Source organism: Cordyceps fumosorosea, assembly GCF_001636725.1.
Source record: "Cordyceps fumosorosea ARSEF 2679 chromosome Unknown scaffold_19, whole genome shotgun sequence".
In the NCBI taxonomy this organism is placed as follows: Eukaryota; Fungi; Ascomycota; class Sordariomycetes; order Hypocreales; family Cordycipitaceae; genus Cordyceps; species Cordyceps fumosorosea.
In genome coordinates this window covers 344,990-362,723 of record NW_017387319.1, presented here as the reverse complement: position 1 = coordinate 362,723, position 17,734 = coordinate 344,990, and the positions used below count along the sequence as shown (strand labels likewise).

At 55.2% G+C, this 17,734-nt stretch overlaps 5 protein-coding genes across 5 annotated transcripts; 3 read left to right on the top strand and 2 right to left on the bottom strand.

Annotated features, from left to right (window-relative positions):
* Positions 1 to 2,084: 2,084 nt before the first annotated feature.
* ISF_06989 (hypothetical protein) lies at positions 2,085 to 2,937 on the top strand (the record flags this gene model as incomplete). The annotated part of the gene is made up of 4 exons (XM_018850593.1): positions 2,085 to 2,294; positions 2,417 to 2,512; positions 2,570 to 2,645; positions 2,705 to 2,937. The coding sequence occupies 4 exons, from the start codon at positions 2,085 to 2,087 to the stop codon at positions 2,935 to 2,937; spliced, it is 615 nt and encodes a 204-aa protein (XP_018702238.1).
* Positions 2,938 to 3,000: 63 nt separating this feature from the next.
* Positions 3,001 to 3,819, top strand: ISF_06988 (hypothetical protein; the record flags this gene model as incomplete). The annotated part of the gene is made up of 1 exon (XM_018850592.1): positions 3,001 to 3,819. The coding sequence occupies one exon, from the start codon at positions 3,001 to 3,003 to the stop codon at positions 3,817 to 3,819; it is 819 nt and encodes a 272-aa protein (XP_018702237.1).
* Positions 3,820 to 4,200: 381 nt separating this feature from the next.
* On the bottom strand, positions 4,201 to 6,024 carry ISF_06987 (spherulin-1B precursor; the record flags this gene model as incomplete). The annotated part of the gene is made up of 2 exons (XM_018850591.1): positions 4,201 to 4,771; positions 5,288 to 6,024. The coding sequence occupies 2 exons, from the start codon at positions 6,022 to 6,024 to the stop codon at positions 4,201 to 4,203; spliced, it is 1,308 nt and encodes a 435-aa protein (XP_018702236.1).
* Positions 6,025 to 11,464: 5,440 nt separating this feature from the next.
* ISF_06986 (Arylsulfotransferase) lies at positions 11,465 to 13,414 on the top strand (the record flags this gene model as incomplete). The annotated part of the gene is made up of 2 exons (XM_018850590.1): positions 11,465 to 11,926; positions 12,071 to 13,414. The coding sequence occupies 2 exons, from the start codon at positions 11,465 to 11,467 to the stop codon at positions 13,412 to 13,414; spliced, it is 1,806 nt and encodes a 601-aa protein (XP_018702235.1).
* A 3,030-nt stretch (positions 13,415 to 16,444) lies between these two features.
* Positions 16,445 to 17,602, bottom strand: ISF_06985 (hypothetical protein; the record flags this gene model as incomplete). Its single annotated transcript, XM_018850589.1, has 1 exon — positions 16,445 to 17,602. The coding sequence occupies one exon, from the start codon at positions 17,600 to 17,602 to the stop codon at positions 16,445 to 16,447; it is 1,158 nt and encodes a 385-aa protein (XP_018702234.1).
* Positions 17,603 to 17,734: the final 132 nt, after the last annotated feature.

Genomic DNA, 17,734 nt, shown 5'->3' with positions numbered 1-17,734 from the left:
AGCTTCTGGTTTGCTTCATCAACTTTCATCAGCCACTTACCTGCAAGCGCCGCCATCTCGAGCTGGCTCCAGCTTTGGCTCGCATCGGGTTCCACCCCTTCGGCACCGTGACGGCATCAGGGCACCTTCCCATGGGCGAGGGTTTCAGGCAACAGAATTCCTCAGACACTGGCTGGATGAACCTGAGAGTTCTCGGGGCCTGAATCATCAGCGAGGTATTCGCCAAGATGTGGTGCTGGCAGCCGGCTCATGAGGGAACCTGTACATGAACGAGCTCTGCAAATGTGAATGCCGTACGAAATGCCGAGTACAGTCGAGCGTTTTGAATGGTCGAGGCTTTTGCTTTATAGCGTAACTGTTCCCAATTCCTGCTCTTAGAGGCCATCTGCTCAACTTTAGCCGAGCGCGTGTATTGGCTGCAAGACTTGCAAGTCTCGCCCTGGACAGCTTGAGAACAGAGAGCCTCAAGAATCAGAGTCCCTGGGGAAAGGAAAATGTCACCATTGCCGCCCTTTGGCATGCTCGAGGCCAGAGTTCCAGCTCCGGCTTCCCAAGCTAGGCATGGCGTCCTACAGCTTCTCAGCTACCTTGGTCCTCACATGTCCTCACATGCAAGACAGGCATTGCTCGCCATGCAAAGTCTTAAATCGATTTCCAGAGCCAGACCTTCAAGGGTCAGATCGCCCACTTGCCACACGTGGCGGCTAACAGTCACACCACCTGTCTCGTATGCCGCATTTTCCTGGCCTTGACGTAAGCAAGTGTCTCTGAGTTTCTCCTTGAAAGGAGAATCCAGACCAGCCGAGGTTCTCAGTCACATTTCTTCGTCGCCCTTGTCCGTGGCGTCCATGCCATTCATTATGGCTGCACTCAATGCCGTCCTCTCTGCCGCTTTGCTGGCATGAGGTATAGCCGCGATGAGAGGCACTTGACACGTTCTACGATTGCGCCGCTGTTGTGTTGCGACGGATAAAGCGACTACATCATAGGCATCCAGGAAATTCTCCCCCATATACATCCATTGACCGAAAAGCGCGACATTCTCACACCGATAGAGGAATCCACGGCAGGAGATTTCAGAAGAGAAAGAATACTGTTCCGTAGCCGCATAGTCTGGTGATGCCAAGTCAGGAAGATCCCGGCCGAGGTGGCATGGACGCCAGCTGACTCACCCATACTCGGGGCAGACTGAGGGCAGACTGAGGGCAGACTCATCCCGCTTCGCGCGACACGGACAAGACTAGCGACGAGATGAAGTTGATTATTCCCACTGCCCAAAATTTTGTATAGATTACTCAGGATATATATGCTGCCCACATTAGATACTGTATGCGCCCTCGGCTAGCACCTACTCCCGCGCGAATGTCGCTGCCGCGTCTACCTGCTGTTGGTGGCTATAAAAATGCCAAGTAGCATCAGATATCACTCTGATATCAAGCTCTACAGATGGAAAACACGTCATAGAATATTAGAGGGTACCATTTTATATAGAAAAACATGCCAAGGTAGAGTAGTCCACGAGTGTCACCCCAGCTGTAGCCGCACTCAGGACTCGACAACAGCCTCACCCCCAGCCCTGTCCCTTGAGGCGTTGAATCCGCCCTGAAAATTCAAATACAAGACGTTTTTTGTCTTTTCATGTTTATCCGCACTCATCTCTTCCTTGAAGGGCCTTTATAAGCTACACACCACTACGTTCAACCGTTCACCGCTCATGCCGGCCTCCTCCCGTCACACGGGTCGGCTAGCCACCGCCGCTTCCAGGCGGCATCCCAATCAACCACCTCGTCACGACGACCGCTTAGCCCTTCTAAACCACCATGAATCACGCGCCTCGAGGGTATCACCGGAAGATACTCGGTCAGCAACCATGATGACTGGTTCACGAATCCAGCTGCACAACTATAAAAGAGAGGCTCTCTTCTCGTCGGCCACAGACAACTCCTCCTTGCACCACCCAACCTCAGCATCCAACATTGTTCCTTGTCCAAGCCTACTTGCCCGTTTCACTCTTGTGCCATCATCGTACGCTTCATTCTCACGTTCTTTGGCGGCTTCCCTCTTCTGTCTGGTGCCGCTCCTTGATGCCGCTCCGGGAACACGTCCGCGTCGAGACCACATCCTTTGCACCGGGCGAGCTGCCGCTGTCCGCGCGCACCCTCTGCGTCGTCTCGTGCCTCCGCATCGTCACGGGCGCCGGCATCCCGCTGTGTCTCGTGGGCCGCGTCACGGCCGCGTTCTACAACGACCGCGGCCTGCCCGTCTGGAGCCGCCGTGTGCTCCTGTGCAAGATTGTGCCGGGGGGGAGTCGTCGCAGGTCTGTTGCCGCAAGCCAAGGTATGTTTGTCTGTCCCTCGCTCGTCCCTGTCCTGATGAGCAATCGTGTTTGCTTTCCACGTACTGACCGACAAATCAGGAGTCGTTCGGCCACGAGAGGGACCTCGTCTGTCATCTCGCTCCCACCAGAATCGAGACGAAGACGTCACTTCTTCAACGTCTTCCGAGGGTCAAGGTATGACTTCCCTTTCCTAATCGTGGCATGATGAATCACCACTAAAATGATTCACAGAAACCATTGAAATCCCGCAAGACGAGCATCACCAATACCTCTTACACCGCCACCAACATCGCACACCTGTCGCACCGTACCACCAACAACATTGTCCTCTGCCATACCACTTCTACCAACCGCAGCCGCATCCAGGCTACTCCCACCAGCAGCTGATTCACCACCCGCTCCCTCCCACCCTCAACCCACAGTACCCGACCTACTTAACCCCAAGCAACAACCGCAGAATCCCCTCTGCCCTCCCCTTTGGCCCCAGCCAACCTCTCGCTCCCGTCCGCAGCTGCCCGTCGCCCTCCAGCTCCGGCCACTGGTACACCTCGTTCAGCCCGCAGGAGCGTCGCTGGATCAACACCTGGCAGCCGAGCTGACTCGCGCGCCCTCCCCGACGACACCTTCCTGTCCCCTCCTCATCCAAGACTTCGACACCCGCAATGTCTGGCGGCTGGAACCCCGTCACGGGCCGCGACAACTACGGCGGCCGTCCCAGCTTCGCGCCCCAGGGCGGCGGCCCCATGCCAGCCCAGGGACAGGCCTACATCCCGCACCTCGGCGGCCCGGGCTGCTACAACCTTGGTATGGTCCCCCAGTACGCCGGCTACTACCCAGGCATGGCCGCTTACGGTGGTGGATACGTTCCAGCGGCAGCACCCACCAACTTCTTCCCCCCGCAGGCTCCCATCGGCGGCGGCGGCGGCGGCGGCGGGATGCCCATGATGGCCGGCCCGCCCCCGCCGCAGCCCACCTCCGGCTTCTACGCCCAGCAGACGTTTTCCTGCCAGCCCAACGGCACCGCCAACGTCCTCCCTCGTCAGCCGCAGCCGTACCCCGTCATCGACCCGACCATGCCCGCCGCGCACATGACCAACAGCTCCGGCGGGGTCGGCTGCGAGCCCGGCTACAACTACTTCTTCCCCGCGGAGCACACCAAGGCGCACGTCTTCAAGACGAGCACCCCGCCCTGGCAGCTGCCGCCCACCGCGCAGATCCCCTTCAAGGCGGCGCACATCCCCTGCACCACCACCATGGCGGAGCTGCTCAAGGGCTTCGGGTGCACGAACCCAGTGGCCAAGAAGAACAAGTGCTTCGAGGTGATTGGCGGCGGGAGCGGCAAGTGGTACAAGGGGCTGGCGGTGTGTGGTGATGACAAGGACATGCTCAAGAAGACCGTCAAGGAGGTCGGCTGGGACATGACGAGGACGGGCAACCCGCACGAGAAGCCGATTGTGTGTCTGTGGTTCTGCAAGGATTGAGGGCAAGTATGTAGTAAGTTTTCCTTTTCGTGTGTTGAGCATGTCGGAGGCTGATGGGATGTGGGCGGAGTGGTTTTGCTTTTGAGGTTTGTTTGGAAAGGTATTCCAGGATGGCGTTGTATTTTGATAAAATCGGTTGCTTCTAGTCTGGATTTTTTTTCCCGCTTCTGGACTGCTGCGGACCGAAATGCAAAACGTTGCTCGTTGGCTAGGTAATCTAGCTACCAATATGATGATGTAAATCTGCTCAAATTCTGGCTTGAAAGGTCAACGCATATCAACAGACCTGTCAAGAAAACAATACAGTGAGACCCAGATTTGCCAACTCGAAGCCCGACGTCTCATAACAACCCGTCATCTAATGCAGTCGTCTGTCACTCGTCATCGTCGCTGTTGTCCGGCACCACCCTCACCATGGCCAGTCCCATCATCTTGCGCGGTGACACGTGCTGCTGCTGCTGCTGCTTCTGCTTCTGCTTCTTCTCCGCACCCGCGTCCCGGCGCCTCCCCGCCTCCGATATCAGCCCCTTGAGGTAGACCTCGGCCTGCACCGTCGCGCTGTACGCCGCGGCCGTCCAGTCCCAGACGTTCCTCCTCTCCGCGTCCGCCCCCGCCGCCAACAACGTCCGCAGGCACAGCAGGCTCCCCGTCGACGCCGCAAAGTGCAGCGCCGTGTTGCCCTCGTCGTCCGCCGCGCGCACCGCCTCCGCCGGCCCGCCCGGCGCGTACGTCAGCAGCAGCTGCAGGCGGCCGCTCGTGGCCGGCGGCGACGAGAGCCTCGCAGGTGGCCCGGTCGCCCAGGGAGGCGGCTAGGTGCAGGTTCGAGTTGGACAGGCCGGTCGAGGAGGTGTCGGGGTTGTGCAGCAGGTGCGGGTGCGAGCGGAGGATGCGCCGGACGAGCAGCGCGTCGGAGGCGTGGATGGCGCGTCGGAGCCGGATCGCGGGGTCGATCCTGCAAAGCAAGGGATGGTCAGTTTAGGGCGGTGGGCATGGTGAGGGGGAAGATGTCGGTCGGGAATGTACATGTTAACGAGATTTGCATGATAGATTCGGCCGTGGCAGACGTGCAACGGATGATTTGAGGAACCTCGCCAGCGAGGTGTAGGTTGATGGTTGACGTGACGTGTTTGACGCGATGGATGTAAAGCGGTGAGGCTGTACAGGTGTCCACAGTCGCAGCGACAGGTACTGTCAAGCACAACGAACAGTCACTTACATAAAACCGTTGCAAAAATTGAAATTTATACGGAGAATGGGATTTTTTAAGAATTGTTGATTTTTCAAACTTTATCAAATTACAAAAAATGCCATACTCCAAACTCCCAATCGATATCGAAATCAGCCCAACAACACCGAGCACGCCCCCTAAGCCTTGTTTACATACTCCAAATAAAAACATAGTGGCGACGACCTCGCTTAATCCAAAAGCTCACTCAGGTCACGCTTAGCATTGCGCTTGATCCCGCACTTATTTAAGCATGCATCGATTCCCAGCGCAATGTTATCCGGGATCGCATGCCTAAACGTCTCAATGTCCTTGCCGTCCAGCGTCTGCACGCCCCCCAGCGTCGCGCCAACCACGTCCGGCCGCAACCCGAAAAAGTTCTGCGCCACCTGGCTCACCCCCGGGTCCGCGTCCGGGAACGCCGCCACGAACACCGCCTCCTCGCAGTCCGGGTTGAACTCCTGATGGATCGCGCCCTGCGGGAACACCGCCATCTGGAAGGTGCTCATCGTGTTGGCCACCGGCGCCGCGCCGTTCTCCAGCACAAAGTTGGTGACCAGGCGGCCCTGGACGACGACGTTGAGCTCGGTGGCGCGCGGGTGCACGTGCGCCGTGTTCATGCCGCAGGCGCCGAGGAAGGCGACCGTCATGGAGGCGCCGTTGCCGACGAGCGCGGGGAACGTCTTGGCGGTGGCGGCGACGGAGACGCCGCCCTTGCCCTTGGCCTCGGAGGAGCGGCTGGGGTCGGTGGCGGCGGAGGGGTTGAAGTCAAAGACAAAGTCGCCGGGCTGGTCGAGCAGCTTGGCGCGGTCGAGGGCGGTCGGCGCGGTGACGAGCTTGCTGAGGAGGGAGGCGTCGCCGCCGCGCGTGTTGACGGGCACGACGGGCGGGATGGCGGCGTTGATGTCGCTGTCGCGGGCCGCCGGGGCGGCCACGACGGTACCGGCGAGGAGGACGGTGGAGGTGGTTGTGAAGCGCATAATGGCGGGTGGTTTTAGAGAAGACAAATGTGGAGATGATGAAGACTTGTGTTTGATCGACTGCTGCAGATCTTGTTTATGAGATGAGAAAACATTTTCGTTTCAAAACGTCGGACACCAGCGATTTATATGCACGGGCTTCAGGTAAGGCTCTCTCTCTCGCCCGGAACCAACTATCCGGCTCATCAACCACCTACCGTCCGTGTCTCGTTCATTTCGGGCAGCAGCCTTGCGTGCACAATCTACCACGAAGGATGATGAGTTGGCAGCAGCCGGAAGCTTCTCAACCCGCGTGGCTGTTATTTGGGCTTTGTGCCAATTGCGGCATGGCTGTGCAGGTTGTGTAAGCAGGCTGACGGGCATCATTAGCACGAGAACACGAGCCAATGAGGCCAAGTGGGAAACAAAGCATAACAAGCCAAATTATGAGCTAGCTCCTGCCCACATGGTGAGGAATCAAGTGTAGTTGATGAGGCTCTTCCGCATCAGGCCCGTCTAATCATCATAAGGCTCGCCTAAGGCGAGGCTCTCGAAATAGACTTTAGGTGCGCCTCGCCATACTGCTGGAGCCTTGCCCTACGCTCCAAACGGTCTTCAATTGGCTTTTCAGAGACTACTAGCTCGGCTCTTGGTGAGATTTTGGATTGGTAGCTTGTTTGTCTACATTATGATTGTAGGTAGTGAGCAAGCCTTGTGGGTTTAACGTTACTGAGGCTGCGTGGTGCAGTGAGTGGGCTTATCCATTTCGTCCAACTTGGCTAATCCGTCATCATTTCACAACATGATTCACAGCGGCAAAATGATGATGAAAAATAAAATTAGAGCAAAGTCGTGGCATAGTGTGGAATCAACGGCCAAGTCTGCCTTGCCTTGCCTTATAACCGGCGAGCTATTTGCGGGCAAAGCCAAAAATAGAACAGACCCTGTATTTTCATTTTAGTGGCATTTTTAGGCCGCAGATTATCACTGCAGAGCACATTTCTGCCCAATAGCATAGCATTGTCATCCAGATGCACTTCCCCAATGTCTCATTGTATCCACCCAAAAACTGCGTTTCTACTGTAGTCACTTCATCCTATCGTCGACTGTCTTCAAGCGGACTATACGATCCATCATGCCCGTTTGAAACCTCCATTATTAGTGGAACATGTTCAACGGGCAATGGCGCATATCGCCGCCTATTTTTGTTTTGGTTGTGTCGCCTCGCCAAGTACCGCCCGCCTACCACCATTCCTGTCACAAACACAACACCCAAAACCGTCGCGTTCGGTAGATTTCCACGAGCGTCAGGCTCTTCCCCGTACAGCCACTCGGGTAACTTGGTGACATCTTGTTTCGAAGTGAGGGCAACTTTCGCGTCGCCGTCCCCGCTCAGCTGCTCGAGGTTGTCCATGCTCACCTGCGACGGATTTTCGACTGGTTTTCCGTTCATCATCGGTGTAGTGTTTTCCAAGTGCTTCACGAGGTCGGACGGTCGGAACGGATCCTCGGAGTGCAACCAGACCAAAGGAGCTATCGAAATAGAGCTGAAGTTAGCTTCTAAACAACAGAAAGCTGCAACATGTTTCCAGTTCGACTGTATCATACCATATTTCAGGACGAAATCGGGCACAACAGGCTCCTCGCTGTCCAGTATTGACGCGGAGACGAATGTAGCGCCAAGTATGGCCAAGAGAAATGTCGACAACACCTTGCGAGCCCTTTGGAGACGCTGCGACAGTGCACAAGGCATTTGAGTATTCGTCAGAGGACAAGAACTGTCGGGCTCAGTATCAGAACGGACACGCTTCACAAAATATGAAGACTTGGGCTATGTACCAAGTGTTGTCCAAGGTTTTGTATACCCGTGCCGCATCGTTTTTCAACTAGGAAACTGTATCCTTTGTTCAGAAACAGGGTAGGCAAGGCACGAGGGCCCTGGTTTGTCCCGCCGAGATTCGTTTGTTCTGGCTCCGAATGTGGATCGAGAAGCACAATAATAACTTGAAGCCTTGTAGGAGGCGAAGCTTACCCGTTCTACTCGGTACGTAGGAACGTCCTCTAAGGATTCAAGCACATGGCCGTTGACAGTGAGCCTTGCTAATACTTGCTACTCGCATCTTCTGCTTATTAAGGCTATGTATTATGTACTGCACATCAACGGGAGCTTGTTTGATGCCGTCTTAATAGTGCAGGATCTTGTCGAATCTGCTAACATGCTTCCTTAAGTGCCCTAGAGGCGACGTATGGCCAGTCTGTAGCTTTTCGTATATTCGCAGCGAGACGGATTGCCCATTACTGAATTGGCCCCTCCCGTCTTCTATCTAAGGACGTCTGTACTTAAAGACGGGCGTGTCTCTCCAGTTTACTATCATCATAGTTTCCTTGCCTTGATTCTGAGACTAGACCACCATGGCTCTGCCACGTATCTTCTGTATTTCCATCACAATCGCCATTATGGTTAACCGTGGCATGAAACCATCTCTTTCTTTAGTAACGTCGCTAGGCCGCTTGTTATTTCTCGGCTCATTAGCCGCCGCCTCCGATTACGCCTAAGCTTCTGGATTCAACAAAACTGCTCGATACACGAACCAGTTCCAGCACTGGTTTCCTTAGTATGCTTATATATGGAGTGACATTTTGAGCGATAACTGCTCCACGCAGCTTGGAAACTACTGAACGGGTGTGATAGATATGGACAAGGTTGACTGGCGAGGAGGAGGAGGCACTAATGCTGGCGGAGCGCAGCCGGTTGTCGAGTGTCTTCTGAACAACTCCTCCGAATATCTCAAAGCGGTCATGATAGGAGCGCAAGTCATTCTTGGTGTCATACTTACGGTTATATCTCTTCTTAGCGGTAGCTGCGAAGAATTCTCTGCGCTGGCTGTCATCGGGAGGCGGCCTATCCTAGTAATGCTCCTAGGGCTCAGTAGTTCCTACATATACCTTGGTAGTAGGGCATTCGAAGCTTGGGATCCGCTGGGGCTTTTGAAGCTCTAAAAGCACAGGTTGGCGCAACTCCAGCCCCCTGCAATGATGCGACCAGTTGTTTGGGCTCTGCAATATATCCTTGCCATGTGCTCCATTGTTAACATCGGCCTGCTCACCTGGCAGATAGGCCTCCGGACTGTTGTGGCCATGTGGACAGATATGCCTATAGGGCCGACGATATGGACCGTCCTTCTCATGCCTGTTCACCTTGTCGGCGTTTGCTGCATGTACCCTCGGGCGGATCGGCGATTTCATGACGACGAGAATGGCAGTACGCCCCTACCGTCAAAACAGTCCTGCCGAAGTCTAAAGCAGCAACTATTTTCCCATAGATGGATTCAACGATTATGGCACACGGATACGACGCTGTGTATATCTCAGCCATATATTGACGTCAAGATGCATGATGAGTCGCAGGTCTCGATCGGTCTTTTCTGGCTCGTTTCAATCGGAGTTGTCGGACACCTTATTCTCGGAACCGTCATATTTTCGAATGCATTATTCCTTGGTCCCAAAGACGCGCTGTCGATCACTGGCAGATACATGGCCTTCCGTCTTTACTTGCCGGGCTGTGCTCCTATACGAGCTAGCCGGTATCAGAACAGCCTATGCTAGGACTATTGATGGTCGTGAGTGTGGCCCAGCTGCCGACTAATTGTGCCTCAATTGATATAAAAAGGTGGCAACCAGCGCCTAGACATCAGCTGGGTCGCGAACAAAATCATCAAAAATGCTTGGATAGGATAGCAGCTTTCGAGAAATCCAGTGGAGGGTTGTACGCCTTTGAACAGGGTTTTTTAGTACCTGACTGTTGGGGAAATTCCCGGCCTGCAGATTGATTGATGGGTTTACTAGGGATCTTCATAATTAGTTGGGAATTACCTGTAAAGTTAGGTATTCGTTGGCGGTAGGAAATCAATGAGTAGCTGAAAATAGCAAGCCAACAGTAATAATACATCTTGTGCTACTGCTGCTGGCAGAAGACAGGAGGCTTGGGGAGCGTCTCTAAGTTTCTGTTTTGGTAACAGAATGCAAAACAGTGAAAAAATAGGTGTAAGAGGAGTAGAGCTTGGCAAAGAAATGAGCAGCACTCGACAAACATCAACTTATATCTGCTAATCGTCGCCACAAACATACCAACGATGTGGCTGCCACGGCCATGCGTTTGCCACTGGATGCACAAAAATACAAGATCATCCGTTAACATGTCTTTGGTAGATTTTCCCGTAAACAGTGCTGCGTGCTGCCATGCATCGCGGCCGAAGCAATTTGCCCTCCATTGCATTTGGACTACCTCGTAAATGCGATAATTTTCTGCGCTACATTCAGAGCACTGAATAAGCGAGCGCCGTTCAACAATAAAAACCAACCATGATCCCGTGGTCTAGTTGGTTATGGCATACCGAGAAGGTCCCCGGTTCGAGCCCGGGCGGGATCACGTTTTTTTGCTTCCATTTTGTCGAGCGAACACTTTTTTTTTTTGGCAGCCGCGCTTGATTTTTCGCTTTTTTTCTTCCAAGCATTGACTGATTTCTAAGGCTCTCGTTACAGCAATGTGTCGAGTTGGTAGCTAGATACGCCTGCCAAGAAGTCTAGGTGAAGTTTTAGTTCCGACAAATTCATTGCATAGATATGTTGTCAGCTATATCAAAAGGAGCAATTTAGGGATACATGTTCTGAATTTATAAACGTATTTTAGAAGATTTGCGAAGACATTCTGGCTAACTTATAAGAAAGATAGTGATGTCGCCGACCCTAAATTGTACCTACTAAACGTATTCAACCAGTAACGTTACCCTACAACCACAGCAGCTATTCCGCGACAACCGACCGCGACCATCACCATAGCGTTGGAGAGGCCACATTGCAAGCCTAGAATGGCCAGGAAGTTATAGAAAATGATGAACGTCTTTCGCTTTGTGATTAGGTCTCAATTTCTTAAGGGAGTGGGTATGCACTTTTCATTCTATAAGGGCAATTTTGGCTTGTGCGCTTTGTAACAAGTGACGGGATACACTGGCAGTTGCACACGTTCAGTCCCAATTGGCCCTAGATCGGCTACCGAACAGCACATTTCTCTCTTAAGTCTCTGTATTACTGTTGCCTAATTCACAACAATTGAATTAACAGCAAACCCCTTGGCTAATTAATTACCCAGTTCAAAATTGCTTGTTTGGTACCCTGGGCGAGGCGATGCTGACCGTGGTCTACGGTATGCTCAGCCCAACCCACTAATCCTGGGCAACTCCAGTCAGCAGCGCAAACCTTGTTCTGACACCTCCATCTTTTGATTGCTCCAACAGGAGACGTGGGAATCCGAAACGCAAACCTACGTAATCAGCTCGATGCGAACCCGCGCCTCCTCGCAGGCTTCTCATCCTCCTACATCACCACGGCGCTCGACTCTTCCCCAGCGCCCGTTTGCCCGTTGCATGATGCGTTCTGCGTCGGACGACTCCCCAGTCTCACCATGATGCTCGCGCCGCTGCTGTGCCTGCTGCGCAAGCGGTTCCTCCTGCTCCTCCTCGCGCCGGCCCTCGCCGTCACCACCCTCCTCCTACTGAGCCGGACCTACTCGCCGACGCTCAGCCGGGTGCACTGGCGCAGCGACTGGTCCTGGGTCGACATGGGCGCCTCGGGCATGGCGCCGATGCGCCGCTACCGCTCCTTCGACCACGCCTCCGTCGACGTGCGCTTCGTCGTCCGCGACGAGCGCCGCTGCAGCCGCGAGCAGCTCTTCCTCGCCACCCGCGGCTCCGGCACCGAGCCCGGCGCCGTCATCCTCGACCACGCCGGCGAGCTCGTCTGGCGCCAGCCGCGCTTCGCCGACGAGGTGCACGACTTCCGCGTCCAGGAGCACAGGGGCCAGAAGTTTCTGACGTTTTGGGCCGGCGCCCCCGACGGCGGCGGCAAGCAAGGTTCTTGGTATCTGGTACGCCACCACACCCCCTTAGGCCTAATCACCCCACGAGGCGGCGGCGATGAGAGAGGGCGTCGCAATCTCGGCAGCGCCACCAACGTCGAGTTAGTGTGGATCGGCTTGTGCCAGGGGAGCTAACATGTTTTTTTGCTGTAGATGGACGACACTTACACGATTCGACACAATGTATCGGCGCCCGGCTTCGAATTCGGGGACATGCACGAGTTCGAGCTCACCCCCAACGGAACCGCACTCGTCACCATCTACAACCCCATCCCGGCTGACCTGTCCGCGATCGGCGGTCCGGCGCAGGGCTACATGCTCGACGGCGTCTTCCAAGAAATCGACCTCGAAACCGGCGCGGTGCTGTTCCAGTGGAACGCCTCCGACCACATCCCCCTCAGCGCCTCCAAGAAGCCGCTCGCCGGCTGCAGCGACGACCCGAAACGCGCCTTCCTCGGCTGCGGCAACCGGCCCGACGCCGCGTTCGACTACTACCACATCAACAGCGTGCAAAAGGACCCGCGCGGCAACTACCTCGTCTCCGGCCGGCACACGTCGTCCCTCACGTACATCAACGGCACGAGCGGCGCGCCCCTCTGGCACATGGGCGGCGACCTGAACCAGTTCGACGCGGTGCCCCTCGGCACGCGCCTCCTCTTCGCGTGGCAGCACGACGCCCGCCTGCAGCCCGACGGCACCACCATCACGCTGCTCGACAACAACGCGTACGACCCGCGCGCCGCCCCGCGCACCGAGTCGCGCGGCCTCCGCCTGCGCGCCGACTTTTCCACCATGAACGTCACCCTCGTCACCGCGTACCGGCACCCGCAGCGGATCATGGCCTTTTCCCAGGGCAACGCGCAGGTCCTGCCTCCGTCGCCCAGCGACGAGGGCGAGGGCAACGTGTTCGTCGGCTGGGGCAGCAGCGCCGCCTTTACCGAGTTCGCGCCGGACGGCGAGGTCCTCTGCGACGCGCGCTTCGCGCCCGCCGCGCTCTTCTCCTTCCAGCCGCTCAGCTCGTACCGCGCGTACCGGGGCACGTGGGTCGGCCGGCCGCCGTGGCCGCCGAGCGTGGCCGTCGTCGGGCGCGGCGTGTACGTCAGCTGGAACGGCGCGACCGAGGTGGCCGCCTGGCGGCTGCAGGGACGAGTGCGGGGCGGCGATGGGGAGTTTGAGGACGTGCTCGAGGTGCCCAAGGTGCGCTTCGAGACGGAGATCCTGCTCCAAGGCGAGGCGACGCGGAGGAGGAGGTACGGCGAGCTGCGGGTGCTGGCGGTGGACGTCGGCGGCACCACGCTGGGGACGTCGGCGGAGGTTGAGGCGCCGAGTCGCTGGCTGGTGCTGCTCCTGGGCAACCTGCTGGTCGTGGGCGCCGCGGGGGGCATGGTCGTCGGCTGCGTGCTGCTCGTCGCCGGCGTCGTGCAGTGCCGGAGAGGACGGCAGCGCGGCAGAAAGCCCTCGTCTGCCGGGTACGAACTCCTGGAAATGGAAGAGTGAAACATTGCCCCTACCCTGTACCTTTTCTTCCTCTTTTTATTTTGTCTCTTCTTTCATCTGCTTGTGGAGATGAAGACGCTATCGTCTGCCGGGTACGAGCTCCTCGAAATCGAAGGGCAAGGGTGAAGCAGCGTTCTTACCCTGTACCTTTTCTTTTTCTTTTTCTTTTCTTGTCCATTCTTTCGTCGGCTTGTGGTGAGCCTACGCATCTGCATCGGGACGGTGTCTTTTTTTTCTCACTTGTTTGTATATAGTTTCTGTACTCATAGCATGCATCTCATAGACCGAACGGCAACTAACAAAGGACCAAACATTTCCATCTTAACCGTCTTTCTTTACCCGCCCTACTTGTTGTGAGAATACCCAAGTAGCCTTTATGATGGCTGTGGATCCGTACCTCCCTCTTGCGCCTAGAAGCAAGGGTGATCAGGACACGGTGAGCGTAGAGACGGCATTCATGAGCACGAATCCGTCTCATTCAAACGCACCTTTGCCGATTTCGGTGCTAAGACTACCAATATTACAGTAATGAGGATAAAATTAGTACTAGTATTACGTTTTCTAACGCGACCTCGCAAGGTCCACTGCCCACCCTTGTTCAGGACAGTGCCCCGGCGGGGAATCGGTGGCACCTCTCCAAACAGGTTGATCAGTGGGGGATCCGGGTGATCCGCCGCTCATTCATGGTTCGAGCATGCATCCGCGGAATCTCGGGAGCCTCTACAGACAGGTTGATCAGTGGGTGATCCGTACTTGAACCATGGTGATCACCCAAGGCTGCACCCGGGGATTCGGGAACCTGTCCTGACAGGTTGATGAATCACGGTGATCACTCGAGGATGCATCTGGGAAATCGGGGACCTGCCCTGACAGGTTGATCAGCAGGTGATTCGCAGCTGAATCGTTATGATTACTCAAAGTCTGCTGTTTCTCCATTCCCGATGCCACTTCTTCATCTTAACCGGTCCGTGTTGGGAAACGCGCTCCGTAGGCACAGCCTCGGCGTGGGTTGAGTGCTCAACCACGGTGATGACGCAAAGACTGCTGCTCCTCCAGTCCCGTTACGACTTCATCTTAACCGTCCGTGTTGGGAAAAAGCATTCCTCCTCGGTAAAGCTTATGCTTTGTTGAGTGCCGCGACGCGAGCCTCTGTTGATCAAGCCCGGCTGAATGAGGCTGAAATTCCTGAGCGAACGCAGCTGGCTGCTCTCCTTCGTACTGGCCGGCGCCGGAAGTCGACCGTCATACGATGCTGCTCGGTACACCAGCACTTGACCTATCCGGCTGAGGCTTTTTTCTCGTTTTGCTTCCTCTCCTTCGTCTCGTGAACGCAAAGAGTGAACAGGGCCGAGAGCACAGACAGTCGTCCAAAAACATCGGGCGACTACGGACGGACTCTTGTTTTCTCGCAAGACCAGGGGTCTCGGATGAACGAGCATGATTTTGGCCGCATCAGGATGAGGCCGTGACTCTTTGGGCGCTATCACCTATCACGATCGTGCGATGGCGTTTTGATGCGAAATGCAATTTTGGGAGCTGGCAGGCCAGATTTTTTAACTTTGCTAGTCTCGGTCGGCCCAACGCGGAGGCGCTCGCAGCGTGCTCGTTACCAGCTGTTTCCTGTAGCACTAGTGTTTCCTGTAGTACTAGAGAAAAAAGTGCAATCGATAGATTGCATTCGTCAATAATACGAGATGAGAGTCGGACAGTCCGGGTCGAGTCCAGTCCCTGGCGCGGGGATGTTGCGAGGTCTAGACAAAGGAAGGCATTCACACTGACAATTTGAACAATGGAATGCTCCATAAATCGTCACCGATTAATTAATCAGCTCTCATCATTTTGCCCTGCTTTTCATGGAATGTGTATCATGTCTGAAAACAGAAATTGTGAGCAACTTTATCATGTTTTGTTTCCTCTGGACAGGACGAACTGGGGGAGAGAAACCTGGGGACTTGGCAGGGAGCGGGACGCAGCGTTGGCGGGGTCGTCGTACCACGGAAGCTGAAAAGCTGAGCAGCGATATCTGATCTGTCACTCTCGACCCTGATCGGCCGGAAAAGACGGTTCCGCAAGGAGCAGCCTTTGTTGAGCTAAACGAGTCGTTGCGGCTACCAGACTGGGGTTAAAGTTTACCAGCAGCGTGGTCTGTCGTGCCGGTTTCGCGTCTTGCCGAGTTAGGAACCGGGGAGGATAAGTAAGTAAGCTCTGCGCTTGGACAGGGGGGAGAGGAACTAGTTAGCGTGGGAACTAGCAGACTGTTCCTGCATATCACAAGGCAAGCCAAGCCTCTTTAGGTCAGCATAAACGGCATGCCAGGCTGGCCGACGATGACATGTAATGCAGGGGTATAGGGTAAGGCCGTGCGCAGGGCGAAAGAGCGGGCATGAGTGGGCTTTTTTTCTTTTTTTTTCCTTCATGAATGCATGGACTTGGGGCACTTGGCTATAACTAGTCCGATAAAAAAACCCTTTCGGCCGGGCATGCCATAAGCTAGGAACGGACTTGCTCCATTTTTTTTCTCCAGCTCATTCAGCACGTGTGCCCGCCAACCCCAGGCCCCGAGTACAAATGACGGAGGCATTTTTGGTCAAGGCTATGTACAGTATGTACAGAAGGCTGAGGCTCATTCATTTGCACAGCTGCCAACACCACACTGGCTTGCGGGCCGGCGCTGCCCCCACAGTCCACAACCAAATACAGGGCGACAATGGATCTTTCTCCACTGGAAATCGTACAGTGGCTTGGTTGCGAGGCTTATTATAGTTCTCATAGCCCCAAGTTCGCCTAGATTCGCTCGAGCGTGGCGTCTAGCTTTTGAGTCGCTCACCGTTGTCACCGCGCAATACTTCCATTTACAGCCAAGCTCACCGAGACAAGACAATGTAAGCCACAAGATCGGTGATTCCAGCACACAATGCACATGACAACACTGAAAACAGAGTTTCGACTAACTATTCAGGACAAAGAAAAAAACTTGACATTAACAAGGAAAAAATTAAATAAATTAAGCTAATAAAAGAAACAAAGGTATTACAAGGAGAAGAACAAAGTGGCGACGGCCAGCGCCAGTGGCACGCAGTAGAGGCCTGCGGTTTGATGGCGTGCTGCGCTGCCGGTAACCACGGGGACGCCGCCCGAACCAGTAACGGTAGGGACACCACTGCCCGAACCAGAACCAGAGGCAGACGGAGAAGTCGCCCCGGATCCTGAGCCGTTTCCTGAGCCGTTTCCAGAGCCATTGCCTGAGCCAGAGCCGTTGCCAGAGCCGTTGCCTGAGCCATTGCCAGAACCATTGCCTGAGCCATTGCCAGAACCATTGCCTGAACCATTGCCTGAACCATTGCCTGAACCATTGCCTGAACCATTTCCAGAACCGTTTCCAGAGCCATTGCCATTGCCATTGCCATTGCCAGTTCCATTTCCAGAACCGTTTCCAGAGCCATTGCCATTGCCATTGCCAGTTCCATTGCCAGAACCGTTTCCAGAGCCATTGCCGGAACCAGTTCCGTTGCCATTGCCATTGCCATTGCCATTGCCATTGCCATTGCCATTGCCATTGCCATTGCCATTGCCATTGCCATTGCCATTGCCATTGCCATTGCCATTGCCATTGCCATTGCCATTGCCATTCCAATTGCCATTGCCATTGCCATTGCCATTGCCATTGCCATTGCCATTGCCATTGCCATTGCCATTGCCATTGCCATTGCCATTGCCATTGCCATTGCCATTGCCATTGCCATTGCCATTACCGGAGCCATTGCCATTATCGCCTCCGGGATTGTTTCCGGTCTGGCAAACGTGGCAATCTACTCCAGTGTTACCGCCGGTGTTACCACCAGGGTTGTTGCCGTTGCCTCCGGGATTGACCCCGTTGCCTCCGGGATTGTTGCCGTTGCCTCCGGGGTTGTTGCCGTTGCCACCGGGGTTGTTGCCATTACCCCCGGGGTTGTTGCCATTACCCCCGGGGCTGTTGCCATTGCCGCCGGGGTTGTTGCCATTGCCTCCAGGGTTGGTTCCGGTACCCGTAGGCGCAGGCGCTCCCGTAACTGTCTGGGTAGGAAGCGTGGTGGTACTTGTGACAGTTGAAAGCGTGACTGTCTCAGTCGTTGGACAACCGTCAACGAGAGAAAGATAGCCAGCGCTGAAAAGCAGCGAAAGCGCTGCGGTGGTAGCTGGAACGCGCATGGCGATGAAAAGAGTGAAGAAACTTGGGAAAAAAAAAGTACAATGGTGGGTGCAAGGCGAGTTACAGTGGAATGATGGGCTGCTAAAGACTCTTATACGGGATGGCAAGATGTTTTTTGCTCAAGCCTCACC